This window comes from Chelonoidis abingdonii, chromosome 2 (genome assembly GCF_003597395.2).
Source record: "Chelonoidis abingdonii isolate Lonesome George chromosome 2, CheloAbing_2.0, whole genome shotgun sequence".
NCBI classification, from domain to species: Eukaryota; Metazoa; Chordata; order Testudines; family Testudinidae; genus Chelonoidis; species Chelonoidis abingdonii.
The window spans coordinates 70,313,417-70,336,278 of record NC_133770.1 but is presented as its reverse complement, the minus strand read 5'-3'; the positions used below and the strand labels follow the sequence as shown (position 1 = coordinate 70,336,278).

General features: G+C 43.7%; 1 protein-coding gene across 7 annotated transcripts in view; it reads left to right on the top strand.

Annotated features, from left to right (window-relative positions):
• The window catches only part of TBC1D5 (TBC1 domain family member 5), a 534,167-nt gene extending 512,923 nt beyond the window's left edge, over nucleotides 1-21,244 (top strand). For all 7 annotated transcript variants that reach the window (XM_075062444.1, XM_075062442.1, XM_075062441.1 and 4 more), the window contains 3 exons: nucleotides 4,892-4,971; nucleotides 5,668-5,844; nucleotides 17,127-21,244. In XM_075062444.1, the coding sequence (XP_074918545.1) occupies nucleotides 4,892-4,971; nucleotides 5,668-5,844; nucleotides 17,127-17,420 (551 nt within the window). In that variant the 3' untranslated portion in view covers nucleotides 17,421-21,244. The remainder of the gene's footprint in view (nucleotides 1-4,891; nucleotides 4,972-5,667; nucleotides 5,845-17,126) is intronic.
• The last annotated feature ends 1,618 nt before the right edge of the window (nucleotides 21,245-22,862 follow it).

The window sequence follows — 22,862 nt, the reverse complement described above, 5'->3', positions numbered from 1 at the left end:
CCAAGGAGAGTGGAGGGTTAAGGTGAATGGAGAGGTTCCTGGCATAGTTTAATCAGCTCTAGGGGCCTGCCTGAGTTATGGTAGCCTCTCTGGGCTGCCCTTCTACACTACAGCATGGCCCAAAATCTCCATGGCACTGTGTACTGTGGCATTTTCTCTGAAATACCCATCCTGGACTGGGTAAATCCCCTGTGCCAGGGCTTGCAAGGGGGATCCTTGAAGAACAGACTTCCAGCTGTCTTCCTTCTCCAGCCAGATATAAGACTATTAAGCTCCATTTACTCTGCTCTGACTCTTTTACCCAAAATAAAGGGGAGGGAGCAGAGGTGAGGATTTCACTCTTGGTACCCAAGGACCAGGGAACTGTAGCATCAGTGCTGGCATTAGGAACTAGCAGAACTAGAATTGCACAGTGCACACTTAAATGAATTGAAGGGGTCCATAGATACTATTGCTGTGTATATTCATAAGTGCTTCCTGAAATATTTCCAAAATCAAGTTAGAAAGGTTGCACACTTGAATGGGGATGAAAGTGGAAGTAGCCAGCTGACTAGATTCTCTAAGGGTAGGTCTGCACTACGAAATTAGATCCATTTTATAGAAGTCGATCTTTAGAAAATGATTTTATATAGTCGATCGTGTATGTCCCCACTAAGCGCAGTAGGTTGGCGAGTGGTGCACTGTGGGTAGCTATCCCACAGTCCCCGCTGCCCCTTGGAATTCTGGGTTGAGCTCCCAATGCCTGATGGGGCAAAAACATTGTCGCGGGTGGTTTTGGGTGCATGTTGTCAGTCTCCTCTCCCTCCCTCCTTGAAAGCAACGGCAATCAATTGTTTCGTGCCTTTTTTCCTGGGTTACCCGTGCAGACGCCATAGCACGGCAAGCATGGAGCCTGCTCGGCTCACCACTGCTGTTGTGAGCATTGTAAACACCTCACGCATTATCCTGCAGTATGTGCAGAACCTGGGTAGGAGACGTCAGCACGAGGACGATTGTGAAGAGGACATTGATACAGATGTTCCTGGAAGCATGGGCTGTGGCAATTGGGACATCGTGGCGGCAGTGGGGCTGGTTGATAGTGGAATGCCAATTCTGAGCCCGGCAAACAAGCTTAGACTGGTGGGACTGCATAGTGTTGCAGGTATGGGATGATTCCCAGTGGCTGAAAAACTTTTACATACGTAAGGCCACTTCCATGGAACTGTGTGAGTCGCTTTCCCTTGCCCTGAAGTTCAGGAATACCAAGATGAGACCTACCCTGACAGTTGAGAAGCGAGTGGCAATAGCCCTGTGGAAGCTTGCGACGCCTGACTGCTACCAGTCAGTCAGGAATCAGTTTGGAGTGGACAAATCCACTGTGCAGGCCGCTGTGATCCAAGTAGCCAAGGCAATAAGTAACCTTCTACTAGCAAGGGTAGTGACTCTGGGAAATGTGCAGGTCATAGTGGATGGCTTTGCTGCAGTGGGGTTCCCTAATTGTGGTGGGGCGATAGATGGAACACATATCACTATCTTGGCACCAGACCATCTTGCCAACCAATACTTAAACTGCAAGGGGTACTTCTCGATGGTGCTGCAAGCACTGGTGGATCTCAAGAGACGTTTCAACAACATCAACATGGGATGGCCGGGAAAGGTGCATGACGCTCGCGTCTTTAGGAACTCTGGGCTGTTTGAACAGTTGCAAGAAGGGACTTACTTCCCAGACCAGAAAATTACCGTTGGGGATGTTGAAATGCCAATAGTTATCCTTGGGGACCCAACCTACCCCTTGCTCCTGTGGCTCATGCTCTCATACAGGCAGCCTGGACAGTAATAAGGAGCAGTTCAACTATAGGCTGAGCAGGTGCAGAATAGTGGTAGAATGTGCCTTTGGATGTTTAAAAGCTCGCTGGTGCTGACTAGGTTAGACCTCAGTGCAACCAATATTCCCATTGTTATAGCTGCTTGCTGTGTGCTCCATAATATCTGTGAGAGTAAGGGGGAGATGTTTATGGTGGGGTGGGAGGTTGAGGCAAATCGCCTGGCAGCCAGTTTTGAACAGCCAGATACCAGGGTGATTAGAAGAACACAGCAGGGCGCGCTGCGCATCGAAGAGGCTTTGAAAACCAGTTTCATGACTGGTCAGGATACGCTGTGACAGTTGTGTGTGTTTCTCCTTGATGCAAAACCACCCCCTTTGTTGAATTTACTTCCCTGTAAGCCAATCCTCCTCCCCCCTTCGACTACAGCTGGCAAAGGAAATAAAGTCCCTATTATTCTGAATCCATGCATTCTTTATTTATTTAAAAAAAAAGTGAGATCACTGACAAGGTAGCCTGGGTGGGGTGGGAGAGGAAAGAATGACAAGGCCGCATTGCTTATTGTAGCCACACCACAAATCAAAACTGTTTGAATGACAGCCTTCTGTTGCTTGGGCCATTCTCTGGAGTGGAGTGTCTGGGTGCCTGGAGCGTCTCTCCTACCTCTACCCCCGTGTTCTTGGGTGTCTGGGTGAGGAGGACATGGAACTTGGCGAGAAGGGCAGGGAGTTGTACAATGGATGCAGCAGCAGTCTATGCTCTTGTTGCCTTTCCTGCAGCTCCACCAGACGCCTGATCATGTCCATTTGCTCCCCGATTAGCCTCAGCATCTCCTGATCACACTCACTGAATGCTTTCCAGGCCTCCATGCATTCAGCTGTGCCCTATCAGTGTGGGAGGCCTGCATGAGCTCTGAAAACATGTCATCGTGGGTGTATTTTTTTCACATTCTGATCTGTGATAACCTCAGGGACAGAGATGATACGGGGAGCATAGAAACATTTGCACCTGCAGGGGCGATAAAAAGGGAGAGTAAAATTTAAGAGATATGTCTGAGAACAAAAGGGAGACACTTTCACAGTGAATCAAGCAATTCACAGCAGACAGCACATGTGCTTTAGGTACATGGTCACATTTTGCCTTTTCTATTGAGTGCCTGCCGGTATGGTGACACATCACACACGGCTGGGCAACAGAATTCGGTTTCCGGGCAGCCATGGTAAGCCAAAGGGTACGCGGGGTTGGCTTCTTTCGCCTTCATAACATGTGGGAATGGTTTCAAACTGCAGCGCTCTCCTTTCCCACAGCAAGCAATGTGATTGGGTCTGCCATTTAAAAGGAGAGGGCTGCGGTTTTGGGTTGGATGTGCAGCACACCCCTCCTCCCACCCCGTGGCTATTCCCTTTTAGCCAAGCGCAAACAGCCCAGCATGAATGGGGTCCTTTTACTGTTCCCTTACAAAAATTCCCCTATTTCAACCAGGTGACCATGGATGATATCACTTTCCTGAGGCTGACACAGAAAGATAAAGACAAATGTTGCATGAATGCAACTAAAACCCAGGACCATTCGCTGCCATGCTTTGTGCTGCAATAATTCCAGACCAGTTGCTACTGGCTTGGCACAGTAAAGTGTCCTACTGTGGAGGATGAAATAAGGCAGTCCTCCCCAGAAACCTTCTGCAAAGGCTTTTGGAGTACCTCCAGGAGAGCTTCATGGAGATGTCCCTGGAGGATTTCTGCTCAATCCCCAGACACATTAACAGACTTTTCCAGTAGCTGTACTGGCTGCGAATGCATCCCAATTCTTCAGGGCAAATCAAACATTAAACACAATTGCTTGTAAGCCCTGTAGAGTAGTTACAAATGTGCGCTCACCAGAGTGCCTTCCCTACCTTCAGGGTCCAGGAACCCGCTTTGGGAGGGTATTGGCTCCAGGGTGATGAGACGGTCCTGGCTGCTGAGAAGAACAGATTCTCCACTTGTCTGCTCCAAATTCTCCTCCTCCTCCTGCTCTGTGTTGTATGAGACTCCCCCCCCCACCCCTTTGCAGATGTTCACGGACAGTGGTGGGGTACTCTAGGGTCCCCCCCTGCAATGGCATGCAGTAGCGGCATGGTTGGGTCTCTGACCCAGAGTGACCGTTTGTCTCCTTTGTCTTGTGGTAAGCTTGTCTGAGCTCCTTAACTTACATGTGGCACTGCTGTGTGTCCCTGGTAAAGCCTCTCTCCACCATTCCCTGTACGATTTTGACATATATATTTAAGTATTTCTTCTTTTTGATCGGAGTTCTGCCTGCATACAGATTCTTCTACCCATACAGCAATCAGATACAGTGTCTCCCATTCACTCCATGCTGGAGCTCATTTGCAATTCTGGCACTTCATGGTCACCTGTGCTGCTGAGCTCACTATGAAATGAAATTCAAAAGTTCCTAGGGCTTTTCCTGTGTACCTGGCTAGTGCATCGGAGTTGAAAGTGCTGTCCAGAGCAGTCACATTGGAGCACTCTGGGATAGCTTCCAGAGGCCAGTACTGTTGAACTGCACAACGCTGCATCTGCACTACCCCAAATTCGACCCAAGAAGGTGGATTTAGCTCTACTCCCCTCACCGGGGAGGAGTACAGCAGTCGATTTTAAGAGCCCTTTCGGTTGACAGAACAGGGTTGGTTGTGTAGCCGGATTGCTTATAAAATCAACCTAACACGGCTAATTTTGACCTAACCTTGTAAACATAGACTAGGGCTAACTTAATATCTGTGGAGATCATGAAGGTGTTAGCCATCAGCTTTCTTCTAGGGATCAGGAATAGTATGTCTGTTGTATGCCCTGATTGATTCAGTTGGCAGTCAATCTGGTAATAGCACAGCATCATTGTGGGAGTTCTGATTGGTGCATAGATTTGGCTGGCCAAGTTTCTAATCTGCTTCTACAATAAGTAAAAGTGCCAAGCTGTAGGTCTATATGTGTGTGACTGTTTGCATGACAGAGACATGGTGCTAATTTCTGAGCATGCTCATGCTGACTGTAAGTTGGTGGCAGATAAGTACTAAGTGATCATTTAGGAAAATATTGTTCTTTGTGTTGCAGGAAATATTCAAGAGGTCATATTACAGGAACACTTGGAGAAAGAAGATGAAATTCTGGTATCCCTGGCAGGCTTGAAGCAGGTACAGATATTGACTGAATTCAGCTTTACAAATATTAATATATTAAGTTTTACAAATCCTCTTTTTCTGGAGGTGAAATTGAACCATAGAGAGGTCAAGTTTCCTACCCAGTCCCAATTTCAGGAAATCTGTGGTGGCCTGTGAGTAGAACCCTGGTAGCCTTATTCTCAGTTCTGGGCTTTAACCATCTCTCCTCTAATGCATAACATACACTGTATTCAGTGTCCATGCCTCTTGTCTTCTGTACCAAAAAAGCTGATATTTGTGTCTCATTTGATTTGAGGAAAAAGTACTACATTCCTTTAACGAGAATATTACTAAACAATGTGCATCTGTCTCTAAGAACTATTTCATTAGGGTTAGCTCTAGAATATCTTTCAACTGGAATACCATAAATATATATCAGCTATATGAGTGCTGGGGAGAGCACATGGGTGGTTTGTTCTTTTAAAATATCTTCGGTACGTTGTGCTTTCCAGTTTCTGGTAGAACCTTTTTTCATTGGTGCTTGATCCTTTAACCAGTGCAAGTATTACCGTTAATATTGTTTTCTTCTTCAAAAAATATAGTAAATCATTTAAAAAAACATAGTGTATGAAAGGCAGACTGTCTGCTTTGCATACATTAGCCCAAGCTTCAGATATTTTAGATTTTTCCTAATGTTCTGAATTATTTTTCCTCCTGTTCGGCAAATAGATCAAGGATATTCTAAAGGGTTCCCTGCGTTTCAACCAGAGCCAGCTGGAAGCTGAAGAGAATGAGCAAATCACAATAGAAGATGATCATTACTGTTCCAGCAGTCAGAACAAGGAGATGGACTATGCCCTAAAAGGATCTGTTATGGCAAAGCAACACTTCCTCTCAGCGCTTCAGGTAAATACATCCATTTCAGCCAAGTTGCTGACACCCCGATGGAAAAAAATGTGGCATTCAGTAAACATCTTTAGAACATTTTTCAAAAGTTCCTAAAATTTCACAAATGTCTTGTGACGATTAAAATAATTTTTTTTTGGTTCAGACATTTACCTAAGAATGTAATGTAAAAAAAATTGTTCTAATTAAATAGCTTTGTTTATAAGTTGATACAATAGCAAATAAGACCTAGAGTTCCCTTAGCTGAATGAGTTTTCCCAGGGTTTGAATTATCCGTTATCAGAAAGAAGGCAATGTTGTTCGCTGCTAGATAAGGCTCTGAGCCCAATCCTACTCCCACTGAAGTCAGTTTCAAAACTCCCACTGACTACATTGGTGCAGGATTGAGCCCTTTGTGAATAGGTAAATCAAGTACAGTTGTTTTTTGTTTTTTTCTAAATAGTTATCTTGGCTGCTTCTCAGTAAATTAGTTTCGTATTTTAAAAGATTGAAAATATATCTTTAAAGAGAGTTATAAAGGTATTATTGGTGCTGGGGATTTAAAAACTGAAAGAAAATGTTTTCCTGTGGGTAGACTATTCTCATTGCCTCTGTCCTCTAGAATTTCATTATGCAACAGCTGATTACTGCATTGCACCAATGTATCCATCCTCAAGTGCCAAAAAAGATGCTGCTAAATCACTTTAACCTCCCATTCCCTTTCAGTTGTTTGAGGTTTCTGTATTGGCTTTCTTCTTGAATCAATACGATGTTTTCATCCCACATGAAAAACATACGGTTACAAGGCAATAGATTTATTTCCATCCATGGTAGCTCAAGGTTGCATAGCACATGGTTTTTGTCATTTAGTTGAGCTATGATCTTATATGAACAATTAACTATGTATGCAGATTAATGTATAATTCCCAATAAGAGCACCTCAGCAGAGTTCTGAAGTTAAGTCTGCCATACGCCAGCATCAATACCAACAACACTGGGAAACCAGTAACAGCATTATCGTTGCCATGGTCCAGTCTAGGCTGTGCTCAGTTTTCTACTACAGCTTGTTGTATCAACTCAGCAGTGCTGAAGGAGTGAATGAAAGCAAATAGAATTACTTACCTAAACCTAGTGAAACAGGATGTTGTGATTTATAATAAAAATTTTCTTGCTTTTAACAGCTGTTAAAAATCATATTTTAATATTAAAAATAAAATATATCTTATTTTACTTAATTATGTTAGATGCAAAGATAAAAGACTTTTACTTTTGTTTACAAGTTCATTTATAATGGATGTTGTCACGAATCCTAGTGAGCGCCCCTTCGCGGCCACCCGCTAGGACTGTTGTGAGGGGAATCCAAGCCTCTCTGCCCTAGCTCCTCAGGCGTGTGTTAAGCTCATGGAATCTGAGCAGAGTCCAGCCACTGCCCCAACCTCGGAGTCCCTAGACGCACGCTCAGGGTGAGATCTTGTAAGTGCACCCCTTTTCTGAGTGTTTGAACCCTCTGTCTAGCTGCCTAGCCCCCCTTCAAGACTCTCTAGTCCTTAAGCACACCCGTCCCAGAACACCATTCCCAAAAGGTATGAAGCTTCCGGTTCGCAATTTAAATCCCTCAGGTGCACCACAGTAGTTGTGAAGCAGCCCACACACACACGCTTTGCTCAGTCTATCAACCTGTACTTAAGGGTGCTCTTAACAGATAAAGCAGAGGAGAGTTCAGATCATCTAAAACATCCTAAATGCAGCATCCCTCACTGGCTTATCCTTCTCTTGGTTTCCTTGGGGGACCATCTATATTCCAGCAGGCAAGCAGGGCCCTCCATCTCCTTGCCTAGTCTGCCACTGCAGCAGCCTCCCTTGCCTTAGGAAAACGACTCTCTCCCCTAGTGCCTCCCTGTGAGTCCTTTAATAGACTCCGACTAGGGTCACATACTTCTTTTCTTCAGCCTTTTGGTAACTTTCCACTGCTCCCCTCCCTTCAGACAAGAGGAGAAAGTGGCTTCTCCAAGGTAGAGCAAATCTATTGTCCCAAGATGTTTTACTTTGAATAAACTGTCACTGAGTGCTGATTAATCACCATTGTTTCTGGCCTGGCAGAGGCATGGCACAACCCTGCTAACTCATAGGGGATCCCCATACATATAGGTATTCTATGATACAATTTCATAAAATCATCCAAAGTTCAGAAGTGGTACAAAAAGGACTCCCAGTTCATCACAGATGTCATTACTGCATTTAACTATGGTTATTAAAACCAGGCTTTTCTGCCATATTGAAGGCAGTGGTTAAACTCCATTGGTAACCTGCTGGAGTACATATGGGCTAGCACAGGTTTAACCAATGCCTTCAATATGGCAAAAAAGTCAGGTTTTAACAAAAGTTGTTAAAGCAGTAATGACATCTGTGATTTGTGTAAGCTCGAAAGCTTGTCTCTCACCAACAGAAGTTGGTCCAATAAAAGACATTACTTCACCTACCTTGTCTCTCTAATATCCTGGGACCAACACAGACACAATGGGATTGCATATGGGAGTGCATATCTAATGATAGCCCTTATTTTGGTACTATAGCTTCTAACTCTTTACATAAGAAACATTTGTGCCTTAGTATTGAAATGGCAGATGCCTTATGATTAATAATCCTTAACATTGATTCACAGTCTAAAATGAAAGATACAGTATAACACAACACGCTGTGTTAGATTGTGCAAACATTACTCAGGCTGGAAAGGATTTACTCTCACATTGTTATCATTGGGGCTACTCATGAGTAACTGCTGGCAAATGTGAGTAAGGGTTGTGCAATCTAACCCTGATAAAACATTTAATACGGTTTTGAGCTTTAAATGGTTAATATCTGCAGATAATGGTACATTTACAGTTTAGGGTACAGTGCATTTATTCTTATTAGCCTTCTCTCATCTTATCTTCTGGGAGCTCCACTTATAATAATGAGCATCAGTTTATTATAGTAACAAAAATAAGAAATTAGTTTTAGAACTGCTTATTATTGGGAAGAAATATTAATACCCCAGCATTCTTTGCTGTTTCTGACTACATTGTGTTTTGCTTTAGTAGGTAAAATCAAGTAAAAAGAGAAGACGTTTTGACATTATGTAATGAAAATTAAAAGATAAAAACTGCTAAGTTTAGTAGCCTGAGAAATGAGAGCATTAATTAATTCTTTTCCAAACAGGACCACAGTCCAGCTTTTTAGTCTTAATGAGGGTAATGTGCTACAAAGATGTTTCCAGGTCAAGCTAGAAGCATTTTCTGAATACAGCAGAAAGTTTAAAAAGTTCTAAACATTAATTATTTCGAACACGTTGTGTTGCTTTAGTTTCATTCCTTTTGAATGTATTTCCAGCAAAATAAATTTTACTACATTTGTGGCTTTTTTCCTAGTGCAGTAATGTGAGTAATTCTGTTTCGTATGGCCTTTTATGGCTGCTGAGTCTGTTATGTAGAAACTATATTTATATTCCAGAACCTCTGGAAAATGTTTTGGGCCCAAATATCTTCTCATCTACACTAGTCTCACACGAGTGTTACTCAGCTGACTTCATTGGCGTTATTGCAGATTTATATTAGTGCAAATGAGATTGAAGTCTGGCCCATTGTCTTTCATTGTTTTTTAGATACTAGTCATTTGTCACTTCATTAATCAAAAAAGAAACTTACATCCCAGCCCGTATCTCAGTTTCCCCATCTGTAAAATGGGATTAGTGATACTGACCTCCTTTGTAAAGAAAACACTTGGCAATACAAAGATGAAAAACGCTATATAAAAGCTAAATATTATTATTTATACCACTCTACTATATATGTTTGGTCATAGTGGCACATTGCTCCAGCACTTGACATTTTATAAAAAATTACACATATAAGGAGGACTTTTTTTTCCCTAATGCTCCATTTTTAACTCTGTGCTACAGTGGAATAAGAAAAAGCCTCAAATAAAATGTACAGCATTAATTTCAGTAGCAATACAGTTAATAAATAGAAATCTTGCATTGCTAAATATTGTATAATTAACTCATTATCTTTTTACCTAGCCCAAGAAGGAGACAAAATGAGCTGCTGCTGTTTTTCTAGGCTTGCTTAAAATGTATTCTTCTTGTTAGCTTTAGCCAGTTCACAGTATGCAGGCAATTGAAATAAGCCTGATACTAGTAGCTGATATTCATCAGGAAAAAACGTTTGGAGAAGCCATATGGCACCAGGCAAAAGGTTGTTAACTTTCAAAAGCTACTGGAAGTATAATTCTGTCATTTTTCATTTATTCAGTAGTGGCGGCAGATGGAAGAAAACATGGTTCACGCCAGTATGAGTTTCCTGAAAGAAACAGACAGAGCAAGGAGTGGGGAGACATATTTTTACCTCTGGAAATACCAGCATCAAAATAATAGTGTGTTCTAAACACAGACCTATATTTATACCAAGCCTTTATATCATATTGAAGGGAATGGGCACATATTTCTACCAAACCCAGGTTTAGGGGCCCAAAATTTGGGTAGCCTAAAAATTGAAGAACATAACCATAAAGAAAAGAAGCTAAGATATGATGCTTCTTTTTGTCCAACCAGGCAACAGCACATTTCAGAATTTAGGAAGCTGCAGTAGCAGGCCCCCAGTAGAACTAGCTGAGGTGGTGCCTGTTCACTGCCTTAAGGAAGTCAGCTTGTTTGCCTAACTGATATTTTCAAGGTCACTAGCACTGGTAACCTATTTGTAAGTGTGTTGTTAGGTGATGCCTTTGGTTCCCTAGGGTAGCAGCCATCTTGGACAAGAGAGCTGGGAAGACTGAAACAGTGGCTAAGATGATGCCATCAGACTGGAATTATAAAATACACTCAGTGCTCAAAATTAAATTTGTATCTGTGTGTCAGGGGCTTCCAAAAGAATGGGGAAAAGTGGATTACGTCAACTAGGGGTGTTTAAAATAGCTTTCATTACTGTTGTAAAAAGAAAAAGAAGGCCATGAAATTTGGAATGGAACCTACAGCCCCAGAAGACCTTAATCTGGCCCTCTGTAATGCTATGTGATAAGTATCCATGGAGTCAAGCAGGAGACTGTTGATTAATTTCTGGAGCTGAGACGTTCTTTTACACTGTGTTCTCAGAGCCCTAGACATGATAGCTGATTAACTGACAGACAATGAAGATGGTAATTCAAATAGATCAGATGAAACAAAAACAGTAATTAAAGAAAAATTATATGTTTCACCATACAAAAGGTGTTTAAATAGTGTAGTGTCTCTGTAAATTAGATCTGTTTGTTTGTAACTTCTTGAAGTAGTGAAAACATGTTTTTAAATTCACAAAAGGAGTAGAAAATTTACTACCAGTCAGTTTTAACTACATTATGAACTTACTAAATAGTTCTTGGAACTCCTACTAATAATTTGTTCAGTTTGGGTTTTATTAATTATATAATGGTCATCTGAAGGAAAATAAGTTATTTTAAAAGAGATGTGTGCATGTAAAGATTAGCAAAAATATTCAGCTAAAGTCAATTTTTTAGATCCATTAATTATATAATTGTTAATTGTTATTGCTTGTGATTTGTCATATTTTTGTTGCTACACTGAACATAAGATGTTTCAATCTGTATTGGACAGACAGTATTAAAATGGGTAATTTATTTATAGAAGAAAATATAAATAAAAATGAGAGTATTTAATATTAGTTATATAAGCAAGAATATTTTTTTAAATAGTCCCTATTGATAGTGGAAATGTCTCTGAAACCCCTTTAAGACAAACTTTTCTTTGTTCTTGAGGTACTGAGTCACAATTCTTTGTTCTGATCTTTTTCACTCTCAGCTGTATTTTGCCTTGTTAATTTTTAATAATTTGTAGCAATTACTTACATAATAGCTAGTAGCATAAGTTTTCTATATATCCTGTACTTCAGTCCTCCCAATCCATTGATGGACTGAAGACTTTCAAGAGAGTACTCTTGTGTAATGAACAAGAGAGACAATGGGAAATGGCTATTAGCAGTAACTGCAGTAAAATAAATTTGGCAAGAGCCCATGGGGTACCTAAAGGCAAGTTATGGATCACCAGTACCTTAATGACACACATAATTTTAGGTACTGTATTACTAATCTGTCTCTGTCTCACTCACGCTGTTCCATATCCTTTATTTTATTCTTTTTTATTCTCTACCAAAGCCTCCCATCTCTTATCCTAAAGTTACATTATGCTGGGAAATATAACTTTGCCTGAAAAATCATTGTTGATGGAGTTGCTCCTGCTTAACGCACTATTGTCTGTTTGAGCCTTACATAACTGACACACGTTCCTCCAGCTGCTCCTTCCGCTTCTTTTCCCTTTTCTCACTCTTGTGTTATTGTGAATCTAACAAGTTAGAATCAAGTTCATCTCACCTCAGGCTAACACGGAGTCACTGCTTATCCCATGTCAGACTGTTTGCCAGACTGTATTCTTACTCAGTGGCAGCTGTATGAAATTGACTAGGCACCCAGTCATGATCCCCGGCAGGTGAACAAACTACTTCCTGTACAGGAACATGATATTAATGTTTCTTATGGAAGAAAGGGGAAATAATCTGCCATGCATTCAAGGTAGCAGATAACAAATTTGCTATTGAAAGATTTTCTGCTCTGCTGGATATACCATTAAGTCTCATGAATCAAATTGTGGACCTCTTGAGGCACTGCAGTTGTTCCAGGTGGTGTAAAAGTTTGGTGAACAAGGCACCACATGGGCTAAGTGGAGATTCAGATCACTCTCCAAAATGTCATTTCACACCAACTTCTACAAGCCAAAGGTTCTCTAATACTAGGTCATCAACCAACAGAAAAAAATGTCACTATAATCTGATTTCCAAAAATCTTCAGTACTGTAATGTACCTATAAGATCCCAAACAAAGATCATCTAGTTACGTAGAACTATAGGGGACTGCAGTAATGTGAGAGAGACATACTTTAGTACCAGTACAAGCTCCAGTACCTGGTCATGTATTTTTAGTCTCTCTCAACTTTATATTTCATGCAAAGTAAACAAGTACTTTTAGCCATTGCTGTTTTGTTAGTTAAAAAACATATTTTTCCCTCATCTGCCCTTCTGCAATGCTTGCAATGAGCCAAATTCCTCTTGCTGTTTCTCCTCAGGGTTGAGGTTTGAGATTTGTGCATTGGGGTCATTCTTCATAGAGGGGCTTTTGAGCCTGGAATTAATTCCATCCATGTATCTAACCAGGGTCCTATTTAGTATCTTAGGACACAGTGCAAGATACATTTGTATTCTCTGAATTTTAATTGTTTATGCACCTAAAGTACCAAGGGTATTTGTCAGGTCAGTGGGTAGAGATCATACAAGTCAGCGTAGACTTGAGTTCTTCTTTGAGTGCTTGCTCATATCCATTCCAATTAGGTGTGCGTGCCACGTGCACAATCGTCGGAATATTTTTACCCTAGCAACACTCGGTGGGTCGGCTGAGGCACCCCCTGGAGTGGCACCCTTATGGCACTGGATGTATGCCTGGCCCACCCAGCGCCCCCTCAGTTCCTTCTTACTGCCCGTGGCGGTCATTGGAACTGTGGAGCAGCTTAGCTGATCTCCGCTTTCCTTAGCATTCACTTTAGTACCCGTTAATAGTTTCTGATTAGTTAATAGTTGGTTATAGTTGTTAATAGTTTTGAATTACTTAGTATAGCTAGTTAGTTTAATTAGTGGGGGAAACAAGGTCTTCTCCCTTCTCCCCTATCCCAGTATCCAGGCCCATGCCTGGGTCTCCAGGCTTCAAACCCTGCTCAGCTTGCCAGAGGCCGATGTGAATGGGAGACCCTCATGACTCTTGCCTAAGGTGTCTGGGGGAATCCCACGAAGCAGACAAGTGCTGCATTTGCAAAGCCTTCAACCTGAGGACCAGGAAGGAGCGAGACTTTAGACTGAAGCAGCTCCTTACGGAGGCAGCACTTAGCCCAGTCCCTTCCTTTGCACAGTGAGACTCGGCACCGTTGTCCTCAGTGCAGAGTGCCCCTGCGGCACCGACTGCTCTGGCACCATGTTCAGATTCTACCAAAGACTTGCAGCACCAGATCTCCCCAGCACCTCCACCACCACGGCACAGGTCTCTATCTCCAAGGCAGAAGAAGCAGCAGCCCAAGCAGGTGCCAGCCACTTCTTGTTTGTTGGTGTGGCAGCCACACCACAATTGGAGCCGCGTCCATTGTCAGAGCATATAGCACAAATATTGGCTCCTGCACCGTTGACTGTGGCGTCGCAAGGGCTGTTGAGTCCAGTGCACGTAAGCTCCCCGGTACACACCACAGTCGAGCTGAGACTACCCTCCACACCAGAGACCTTTTCAACAACGTGGGATTTGATCACTTTCACAGAGCTGACTCCTTTGCAGCCAGCAGCAGCTCTGGCATAGACAGCGCTGTTGAAGGGAAAGCTGTCCCTCATGCGACCACCATTGCCGAGTGAAGAACAACAACACAGTTCCGGTCCTGATCTTCTTCCCGGCACCCATCACGGTGTCGCTCGTAGTTCCGGCACCGTTCTCACTCTTGGCGCTAGTCATACTCGCAACGCCACTCCAGCTTGCAGAGATCCAAATCGTGTTGTGGACTCCCGGTACTGGTCAGAGCGGCACTTGACCCAGAGCCGATCCCAACACCGATCTCACCGCAAGTCGCCATCAAGATCCAGATCAGGCTCCCAATACCGATATGACCGCAGCCACAGATCCCCGGCATCAATGTCTCGGTACCATTCTGCCTCACGGCACTGGTCTCCAGCACCATGGCACTGTACAGCACCAGGGTACTCGGCACCAGCGCATTCAGCACTGCCTCTGCGTCGTCGCACTCACAAGGTGGCTACCACGCCCAGGACTAGGACAGTATAGGCCAGTGGCTAGAAGAAGGCCAGGACCTGGGCCACGAACCCCCACAGTGGTCCTTTTGGATCCCCCCAGGCTTACCATCAGGCCCAGGGCGCTCCTTCGGGGGCTTCCTGTTCCTCCCCTTTGGAGCCCCGAGTACTGTAGGCCACTGTGTCTCGCCCCCACCCCGGGAGGCTCTGAGGCAACTGCTCCAGCACCAACGCAGGCCCATGCTCCTAGCGTGATGGACCTTGAGCAACAAGATCCCCCACAAGAGGCTCTCGCACAGGATCCCTTAGCCCTAGGGGTATCTTCCTTATCCTCACCCGATGAGGCAGTGGCAGGGACTATGGTTTCTGGCCCTCCTCCTATGGACCTCCGCGACCACCAGGAACTGCTCTGCAGAGTGGTGTGCAATATGAACCTCCAGGTAGAGGAGGTGATGGAGGTAGAGGACCTTGTGGTGGACATTCTGTCCGCGGAGGCACAGTCTAGAGTTGCCCTCCCCGTCATACGAAGCATATAGGCCAATGCCAAGACAATCTGGCAGTCGCCAGCCTCTATTCCACCTATGCCCAAGGGGGTGGAAAGGAAGTACTTTGTCCCTTCAAAGGACTGTGAGTACCTCTATACATGCCCCCCCCCGGCCCCAACTGTGCTCCCTTGTCGTGGTTTCAGTCAACAAGAAGAGCAGCATGGTCAGCAGGCCCCAGCGCCTAAATCAAAGGACAATAGATGCCTAGACTTGTTTGGGTGCAAAGTGTACTCGGCCGGAGGCTTGCAGGTCAGAGTGGCCAACTAGCAGGCACTCCTGAGCCGATATGACTATAATTCATGGCACTCTATGGAGAAATTCAAGGAGTTGGTTTCACAGGAGTCCAGAGAGGAATTTGGGGCTACAGTAGAGGAGGGCAAGAAAGTGGCCAGAACCTCCCTGCAGGCCTCTCTGGACACGGCAGACTCAGCAGCTAGGACCCTGGCCTCGGGCATAGCCATGTGCTCCATCTCGTGCCTGCAGGTCTCTGGCTTACCACCAGAGTTACAGCAGACCGTCCAGGACCTACCCTTTGATGGCCAGGGCCTTTTCTCCGAGAGACAGACTCAAGGCTGCAGAGTCTGAAGGACTTGAGAATTATCATGCGCTCTCTAGGAATGCATACCCCAGTAACACAGACCACAGCCTCAGACCCATAGCCTCAGAGGTCATACCCTCCCCCTCAGCCGAGATAGGACTTCTTTAGAAGACGCGGCCGAGGTGGTAAAAGGAAACATGCTGGACTCCAAGCCAGCCAAGGCCAGGGCCCTCCCAAGCCATCTGCAGGGCCTAAGCAGAACATTTGAAGGTGCGCCCAAGGACGGAGCACCAGATTCCATTCAGGATCCTTCCCCGTTTTTCCAAAATCATCTCTCCCATTTCCTCCATGCATAGTCCTATGCATGGTAGAAAGGGAATACTCCCTCCAATTTGCTTCCCCCACCTGCCCCCCTTCCTCTTCCCCCTTCAGGGACCCTTCTCACGAGCACCTCTTTCTACAGGAGGTTCAGTCACAATAGCTGCACTCCCTAGACGTTCGCAGGGCCCTGTCCTTCTACACTGAGCGAATGAAACCCCTCAGGAAAATGTCACAGCTGTTTGTTGCTGCGGCAGACCGAGTGAAGGGCCTTCTGGTCTCCTCGCCGCGCATCTTATCCTGGACCACATCATGCATCCATGTGTGCTATGACTTGTCTGGTGTCCCATCTATACACCTTACTGCCCACTCCACGTGGGCTCAGGCTTCATCCTCTGCTTTCCTGGCACATGTGCCCATTCAGGAGATACGTAGCACAGCGACTTGGTCATCGGTGCATACCTTCGCCGCCCACTATGCAGCAGTCCAAGGGTAATGCTGCATTTGGTTCGGCGGTCCTTCACTCCATGACATCTCACTCCGACCTCACTGCCTAGGTAAGGCTTGGGAGTCAACTAATTGGAATTGATATAAGCAAGCACTCGAAGAAGAAGAGACTGTTACCTTTGTAACTGTTGTTCTTCAAGATGTGTTGCTCATATCCATTCCAAACCCACCTTCTTTTAGAGTAGCCAGCAAGAAGGAACTGAGGGGGGCGCTGGGTCGGACGGGGCATATATCCGGCGCCATAAGGGCACCGCTCCAGGGGGCTCCACAGCCAATCCACCAAGTGTTGCTAGGATAAAAATCTTCCAACAATCGTGCATGCAGCACACGCACACCTAATTGGAATGGATATGAGCAAGACATCTTGAAGAACAACAGTTAAAGGTGAGTAATTGTCTTTTATATGAGTTGTTGGCAACAATTGTTTATTTTTCCTATGTCCAGTATCACAATGATGAGTATAATAGAGATTTTAAAATAAAGATGTGGTTTTTAGTTTTGTCACTTAGTCTAAATCATTTCCATGCCATTGTCTCACAGGCAACAGCTGAAACAAGCGGAAATTCAGAGAGCAAAAGCACTGATGACTATATCCTGGTTTCCAAAGAAGAGGAGGGAAATAAAGGTGCTGTTTCTGAGCATGAGCAGTCACTTCAGGCACTCAGGGAGATGGCAACAAAGAATGAAGCTCCATCTCGTTCTTCTTTGGTCTTTTCTGATCCACTCATGGGCTCCATTTCTGCCTCCTCTAGTAACCTGAGTTCCAGCCCTGATGATGATAGCAATAATAGCAAGGATTCTGACTTCACTATTGTCAGCCCCTTGGACATCTAATTAAACAGCTTGGAGAGCTTGTGAGGTCAGTTACTAAACCTCAGCTGAAATAACTTTGATTCCACAGGGCTGGATGACTGATTCAGCAGGACAGAAGGTATATAAAGGTAACCCATTTCAGCTGCTAAAAGCCTAGCTAGTAGATCAGAGCACAAATTTGGTACAGGCAGTATATTGCAACCCTCCAAAGAGTATAAAAATTTTGTAATGATTACCTTAACAGCTGCAGTAGTATCCAGATCTAATATACAACTACTGGTAGCTGTAGGGTTATCTTAGCGGCTTCTAGAACTATCTTACTATTTACTTAGTTTCTCACCACATAGAATAACCTGCAGCATATATTCTAATGGATACCCAGAGGAGAGGAGACAAAACTACGGTTAATACATTTACTTTTTCCAACATGCCAGGTTAGGCTTATGGTGAGTGGGAAGGGAACTATTTCGCTAGAGATTATGGGTAGAAAATGAGGGGAGACAAATCAAAGAGATGCAAAGCATCCTTCAGCAACTGGTTCAGCAACTGGCATCAAGATTACTGGAGTCACAGCAAAAACCTCTGATTAGTACTCAGAGAGGGAAACTATAAAAGATAAGACTAGCACTTCAGGTATAGGAGAACACCAAATTAAATCTAAATTAGCCTCTTTAAAGCACTGGGAAGCTTTAATCTATACTAGTTAAAAGACTTCTAATATTTCTGAGTGAGGTGGTATGGGGTTTGTGTGTTGGAGTAGTGTTCCTTTGGAATCTGTTTCTGTAAATGTTCTAAGAACTGTACAGCCTCTTTTGTGTATAAGAATCAAGTCCATTCATGATGGATGGTGCTGTAGTTTTCCTTCATTGCAATTCTGTTACAGTTTAAGAAATAATTCACTTAGAAATGTGACTTGGAGTTATCCCCATTTATTTGATTAGTAGCATTGTCTGTTGTCCCACGGGAGTCTTGAATTGCAAGGGACTATGAGATTCCTTTTCCTCTAGCCAGAGAAATCTGAGAGGTGATTTTTGCTGAAGTGTAACATTAGTTCTCAGTCAACACATCTGTTCTGAGGTATAGAAATATGCTGGAGGCATGGCTGTGAAAAGGAGTGGATGTGGTTTGAAAATGAAAATGGTATGGAGACTGATTCCAAATTACGGAGTTGTTGAAAATCATCCACCTTACTGGAGTAATTTATTTGTTACTGTGATAAGGAGAGAAGGCAAAGGAGAACTCTACTCAGATTCCGAGGGATGTCTGCAAGAAAAGAGAGTGATAAAATGAAAGAACTTCTACTACTGTGTCTAAAAGAGATTCACAGTTGGAAAGATGAAGATGTATATGCTGCTAATGGAGAGGTGAAAACTTTCCTTTGCAGATAGCTTGATTAGGTTAGATCTTTCCTTCTGAAGCGAAAGGAAGTTGTCCTTGCTTTAAGTATGCCACCAGGTTTATTCTCAGTAGAAGAGTCCTGAGTTCCTTATCTTTAATCCCACAATAGCTGGTACAGGTTAAAGACACAAGTTTGTGTCTCATTTTTAAGACTTACTCACTACTGTGTTAAAGTAGAACCAGCTGGCAAATTTTGGAAAGGATGGGGATCTGAACAGCAGAGTCCTACTTCTTTTTGCATAATATTTTTTTCTCCTCAGAAGTAGCACTATACCTCTTATCCCAAATTATATTGACTAATTTCACTTTCCCTGGGAAGAATTATTGTTTAATGAGATTAACATGTCTAAATCAGTGGTTTGCTAGAGAAATTTTAACCATCTGATGGTGTTAGATCTGAGTAGACTGAAATAAAACAGCTTCCAGCTATTGGGTGAACATAACTTGCCAGGGAAGGAGGAAAAGAGCTCTGAGGCACTCATAATTAAAAGCACTTTCTATCGCAATGCTACTAACCATGTATTCTCTGTATACAAATAGAATGACATGATCCCCATTGCTGGTCAAGAAAAAGGCAGTGGTTCAATGAGTTCAAGATTCTAATTAACTCTCTAACTTGTTTTTCTATTCTGAAAAGGAAATCTCTTTCCCATGAAATGTGGAATGCATCTGATAATAATTGTGAGGTTGTTTTTTGCATTCCATAATCATTCTTAAACTCTTTGAAAGTAACAAAAAAGAACTTTAGTAAATGGAAGCCTACTTTTTCAGGAGCTCTGAGGAGATACACTTATATAAAGAATGCCACTAAATTACTATATACACAACAACAACAAAATCCCTCCACATTTACAGGATTTTATTTTACAGGACACATACAGTGTTACTATGCAATAACTTTGTAATTGCATGGCAAATGTTATGTTGTTTAATAAATGGTACATACAATGATCAATTCATCTGCAAGTAACTGGAGTTAAATACAGTTTTTCAGAATTAGGTGATGTGATATACTGTAGTTGGCTCTTAAAGGGTCTAGTGTTGAAGACTGAAATTAAAAGGTAATTGTCACATAATTACACGGTAGCTACCACACATGTACACATTCGAAAGCCACCATATAATTCTTCGAAAATTATTTGTGCCTTGTAAAATGAAGAAATACTGGAATGTTATGAGCAGGTTTAGCATGTGTGTGACCGGTTGAGGTGCCGCATAGTCATGATGGCTGTTTGTTTTGCTGAAAGATCTTAAACACATAACATTTTGGAGGGGTTTTTATGTTGGTTTAATTCTAATCCTCTCATTTCTACATCTTCACAAAAAAACATTTCAGGATTTAACCTGCATGCGTGTGTGCAGGTTTATTTTGTATCCCTGAGTTTGTGCGAATGTTGGAGGATTAAATAACTGTTAATTTAGAGCCTTCAGGTTTTTCTAGCATTACCCCTTCCAGCTAGCATTGTTGCTGATGTGGCACAAAGGTGAATTTGCTCAGGAAGCACATATGTAAACCTGGGGAAAGTGTTACGCAGATCCGGAGAATCAAGAAGTACCGTGTATCATAAAAACAAAATCTTCAGTGACCACAGCAGTCTGGCAGGGGTAAAACACTTTATTTTCTAATCTTTTTTAAGCGTTCTTTTGTTTTTTGTCCATTTACTCCAGGGATCACATTGTCATTCTCTTGAACAGTCTCAGTGCCATAAAAGAATGTGATTAAATTTAGTGGTTATGTCATTAATATCACATTTTTAAGCAAAGCTGAAAGTATAAAACTTTTTTTTAAAACTCACAAGTTTGTAATAATCAGTGAATCTCCCTGTTGGCTGAATGTCTATTGTGCCCTGGGATTTGAACAAATCCTCAGCAGTAGAGAGACATTAATACACATGAGATTTGAGTGAATCCCACTAGATGAATCCACTTTGATTATATCATGTCTCTCTACATTCCAAATACCATTTGTGGCTGCTATTTGATCATACTGGAAATGTCATTTGACTTTTTTATATACATTAAGCCAAATAACTATAGTTTGGACAAAATGACAGATAATCACCCTATCTTGCCTTATGTTACAAATACACCATTTTAAATTGCCATTTTAAAACACAGGATTGTTCGTTCTTCCAAAGATGACCTGCTCATAATGTTCATGAATAACACGTAATCTGATATAAAATATATGCATTGTAAATTACAGATAAGTACTGAAGTGGAACTTCAAAAATATACCTGAGCCAATTTGAGGCTTATTGTACTGTATCTCAAGTCTGTACCAAGTGATTGTTTCAAGGCTTGTGCATGTAATGTCAGTCATACCTTACCGCAGAAAGGCAGTCACCATATTTTGACTGGGTATTCATTTAGTTGTGGAAATGTGTATCTTCACTCTGAAAGAATGTCTAACCTGCTTTATTAAAGAAAGAACTAACAAATGCAAATTCTTTGGGTGTCCGCTTTTATTCTCATCAACAACAACAAAAAAGGTGGGAGGAATCTGGTGAATAGAGATTAAAATATTACAACTATGCTTTCCCAAAATAGGGATGCACAGCTGCTTGAAAATAATATCTAGCTCTTATATAGCACTTTTCATCAGTTTATCTCAGAGCACTTCCATTGCTTACATAGAACTGAAATCACCACCATTCATTACTGTTATTTCATTGTAATTGTATACATGAGCTAGAAAACACAAGTGGTTACTATGTATTTCATTAAAACACATGTTAGAATTTGTTTGCTATTTCATTAAACTGATAGTGTGCCATATTTACTGTATTGAAAGTAAAGGGCCAGAATGTAAGATAGCGAAAAGCAGTCGTTCCATTAAATTCAGTGTTACTAGTTTAATAGATTCCAAGGCCAAAAGGGACCATTGTGACCATTAATGTGACCTCTGGTATTACAGAGGCCATAGAACTGCCCCTAGAGCACTGTTTTTTAATCTGTTGGCCATGAACCAGTACTGGGTCGCAGCATGTAAGCAGGACCGGCGCTAGGGTTTTAAGAGCCCTAGGCAGACGGCAATTTCGCCGCCCCGCACGCTGGTCCCGCGGCTCCGATGGAGCTGCCGCTGGGGTGTCTGCAGAGGGTCCGGTGTGCCTGCGGGCAGTCCACCAGAGCCGTGCGAGCAGCCGACCGTCTGCAGGCACGACTGCGGCAGCTCCATCCGAGCCGTGGACCAGCAGACTGCCCACAGGCACACTACGGCAGCTGCACGGGAGCTGCCTGCCGCCCCCTCCAGCGGCACCCTGACCCAGGGGACACCCTGGGCTGCCGGCTGCCACGGCCGTGCCCTGACCCAGGATCAGAGCGCCTCCACGGCAGCCCGGAGTTTCCCTGGGCCAGGGGACCCCTTGGGCTGCAGGCTGCCGCGGCAGCGCCCTGAGCCAGAGGACACCCTGGGCTGCCGGCTCCCACCAGCAGCTCAGACTCCCTCTCTGTCCTAGCAGCTTTTTGGCGCCCCCAAATCTCGGCGCCCTAGGCAACCGCCTAGTCCGCCTAAATGGTTGCACCGGCCCTGCATGTAAGGCACTGGGTCGCCTTGCTCTGGTCAGCACTGCTGACCAGGATGTTAAAAGTCGTGTCGGTGGTGCTGCCCAGCTAAGGCAGGCTAGTGCCTACCTTTTCCGACACCGCACTGTGCCCTGGAAGCGGCCAGCCGTGATCCAGCATCTAGGCAGGGGGGACCATGGGGCTCCATGCATTGTTTTTGCCCTGAGCCCTGGCTTCACACTCCCATTGCTGGCCAATGGGAAACCGGGGGGGAAGGTGATGCCTGCAGATGAGAGTTGTGCAGAGCTGCTTGCGCACTTCCACCTAGGAGCCAGACCTGTTTCTGGCCACTTCCAGGGCACAGCACAGTCCATGCTGGCTGAGCCACCAGAGGTAAGTCCATGCCCCAATCCTCTGCCCCAGCCCTGAGTCCCTCCTGCACTCTGAGCCCCCTCCCAAACCAGAGCCCCTCCTGCACCCCTAACCCAGATCCCTGACCCCCTCTTGCACCCCAACCCCTTGCCTCAGACCTGAGCCCCTCCCAATTCCTCTCCCACACCC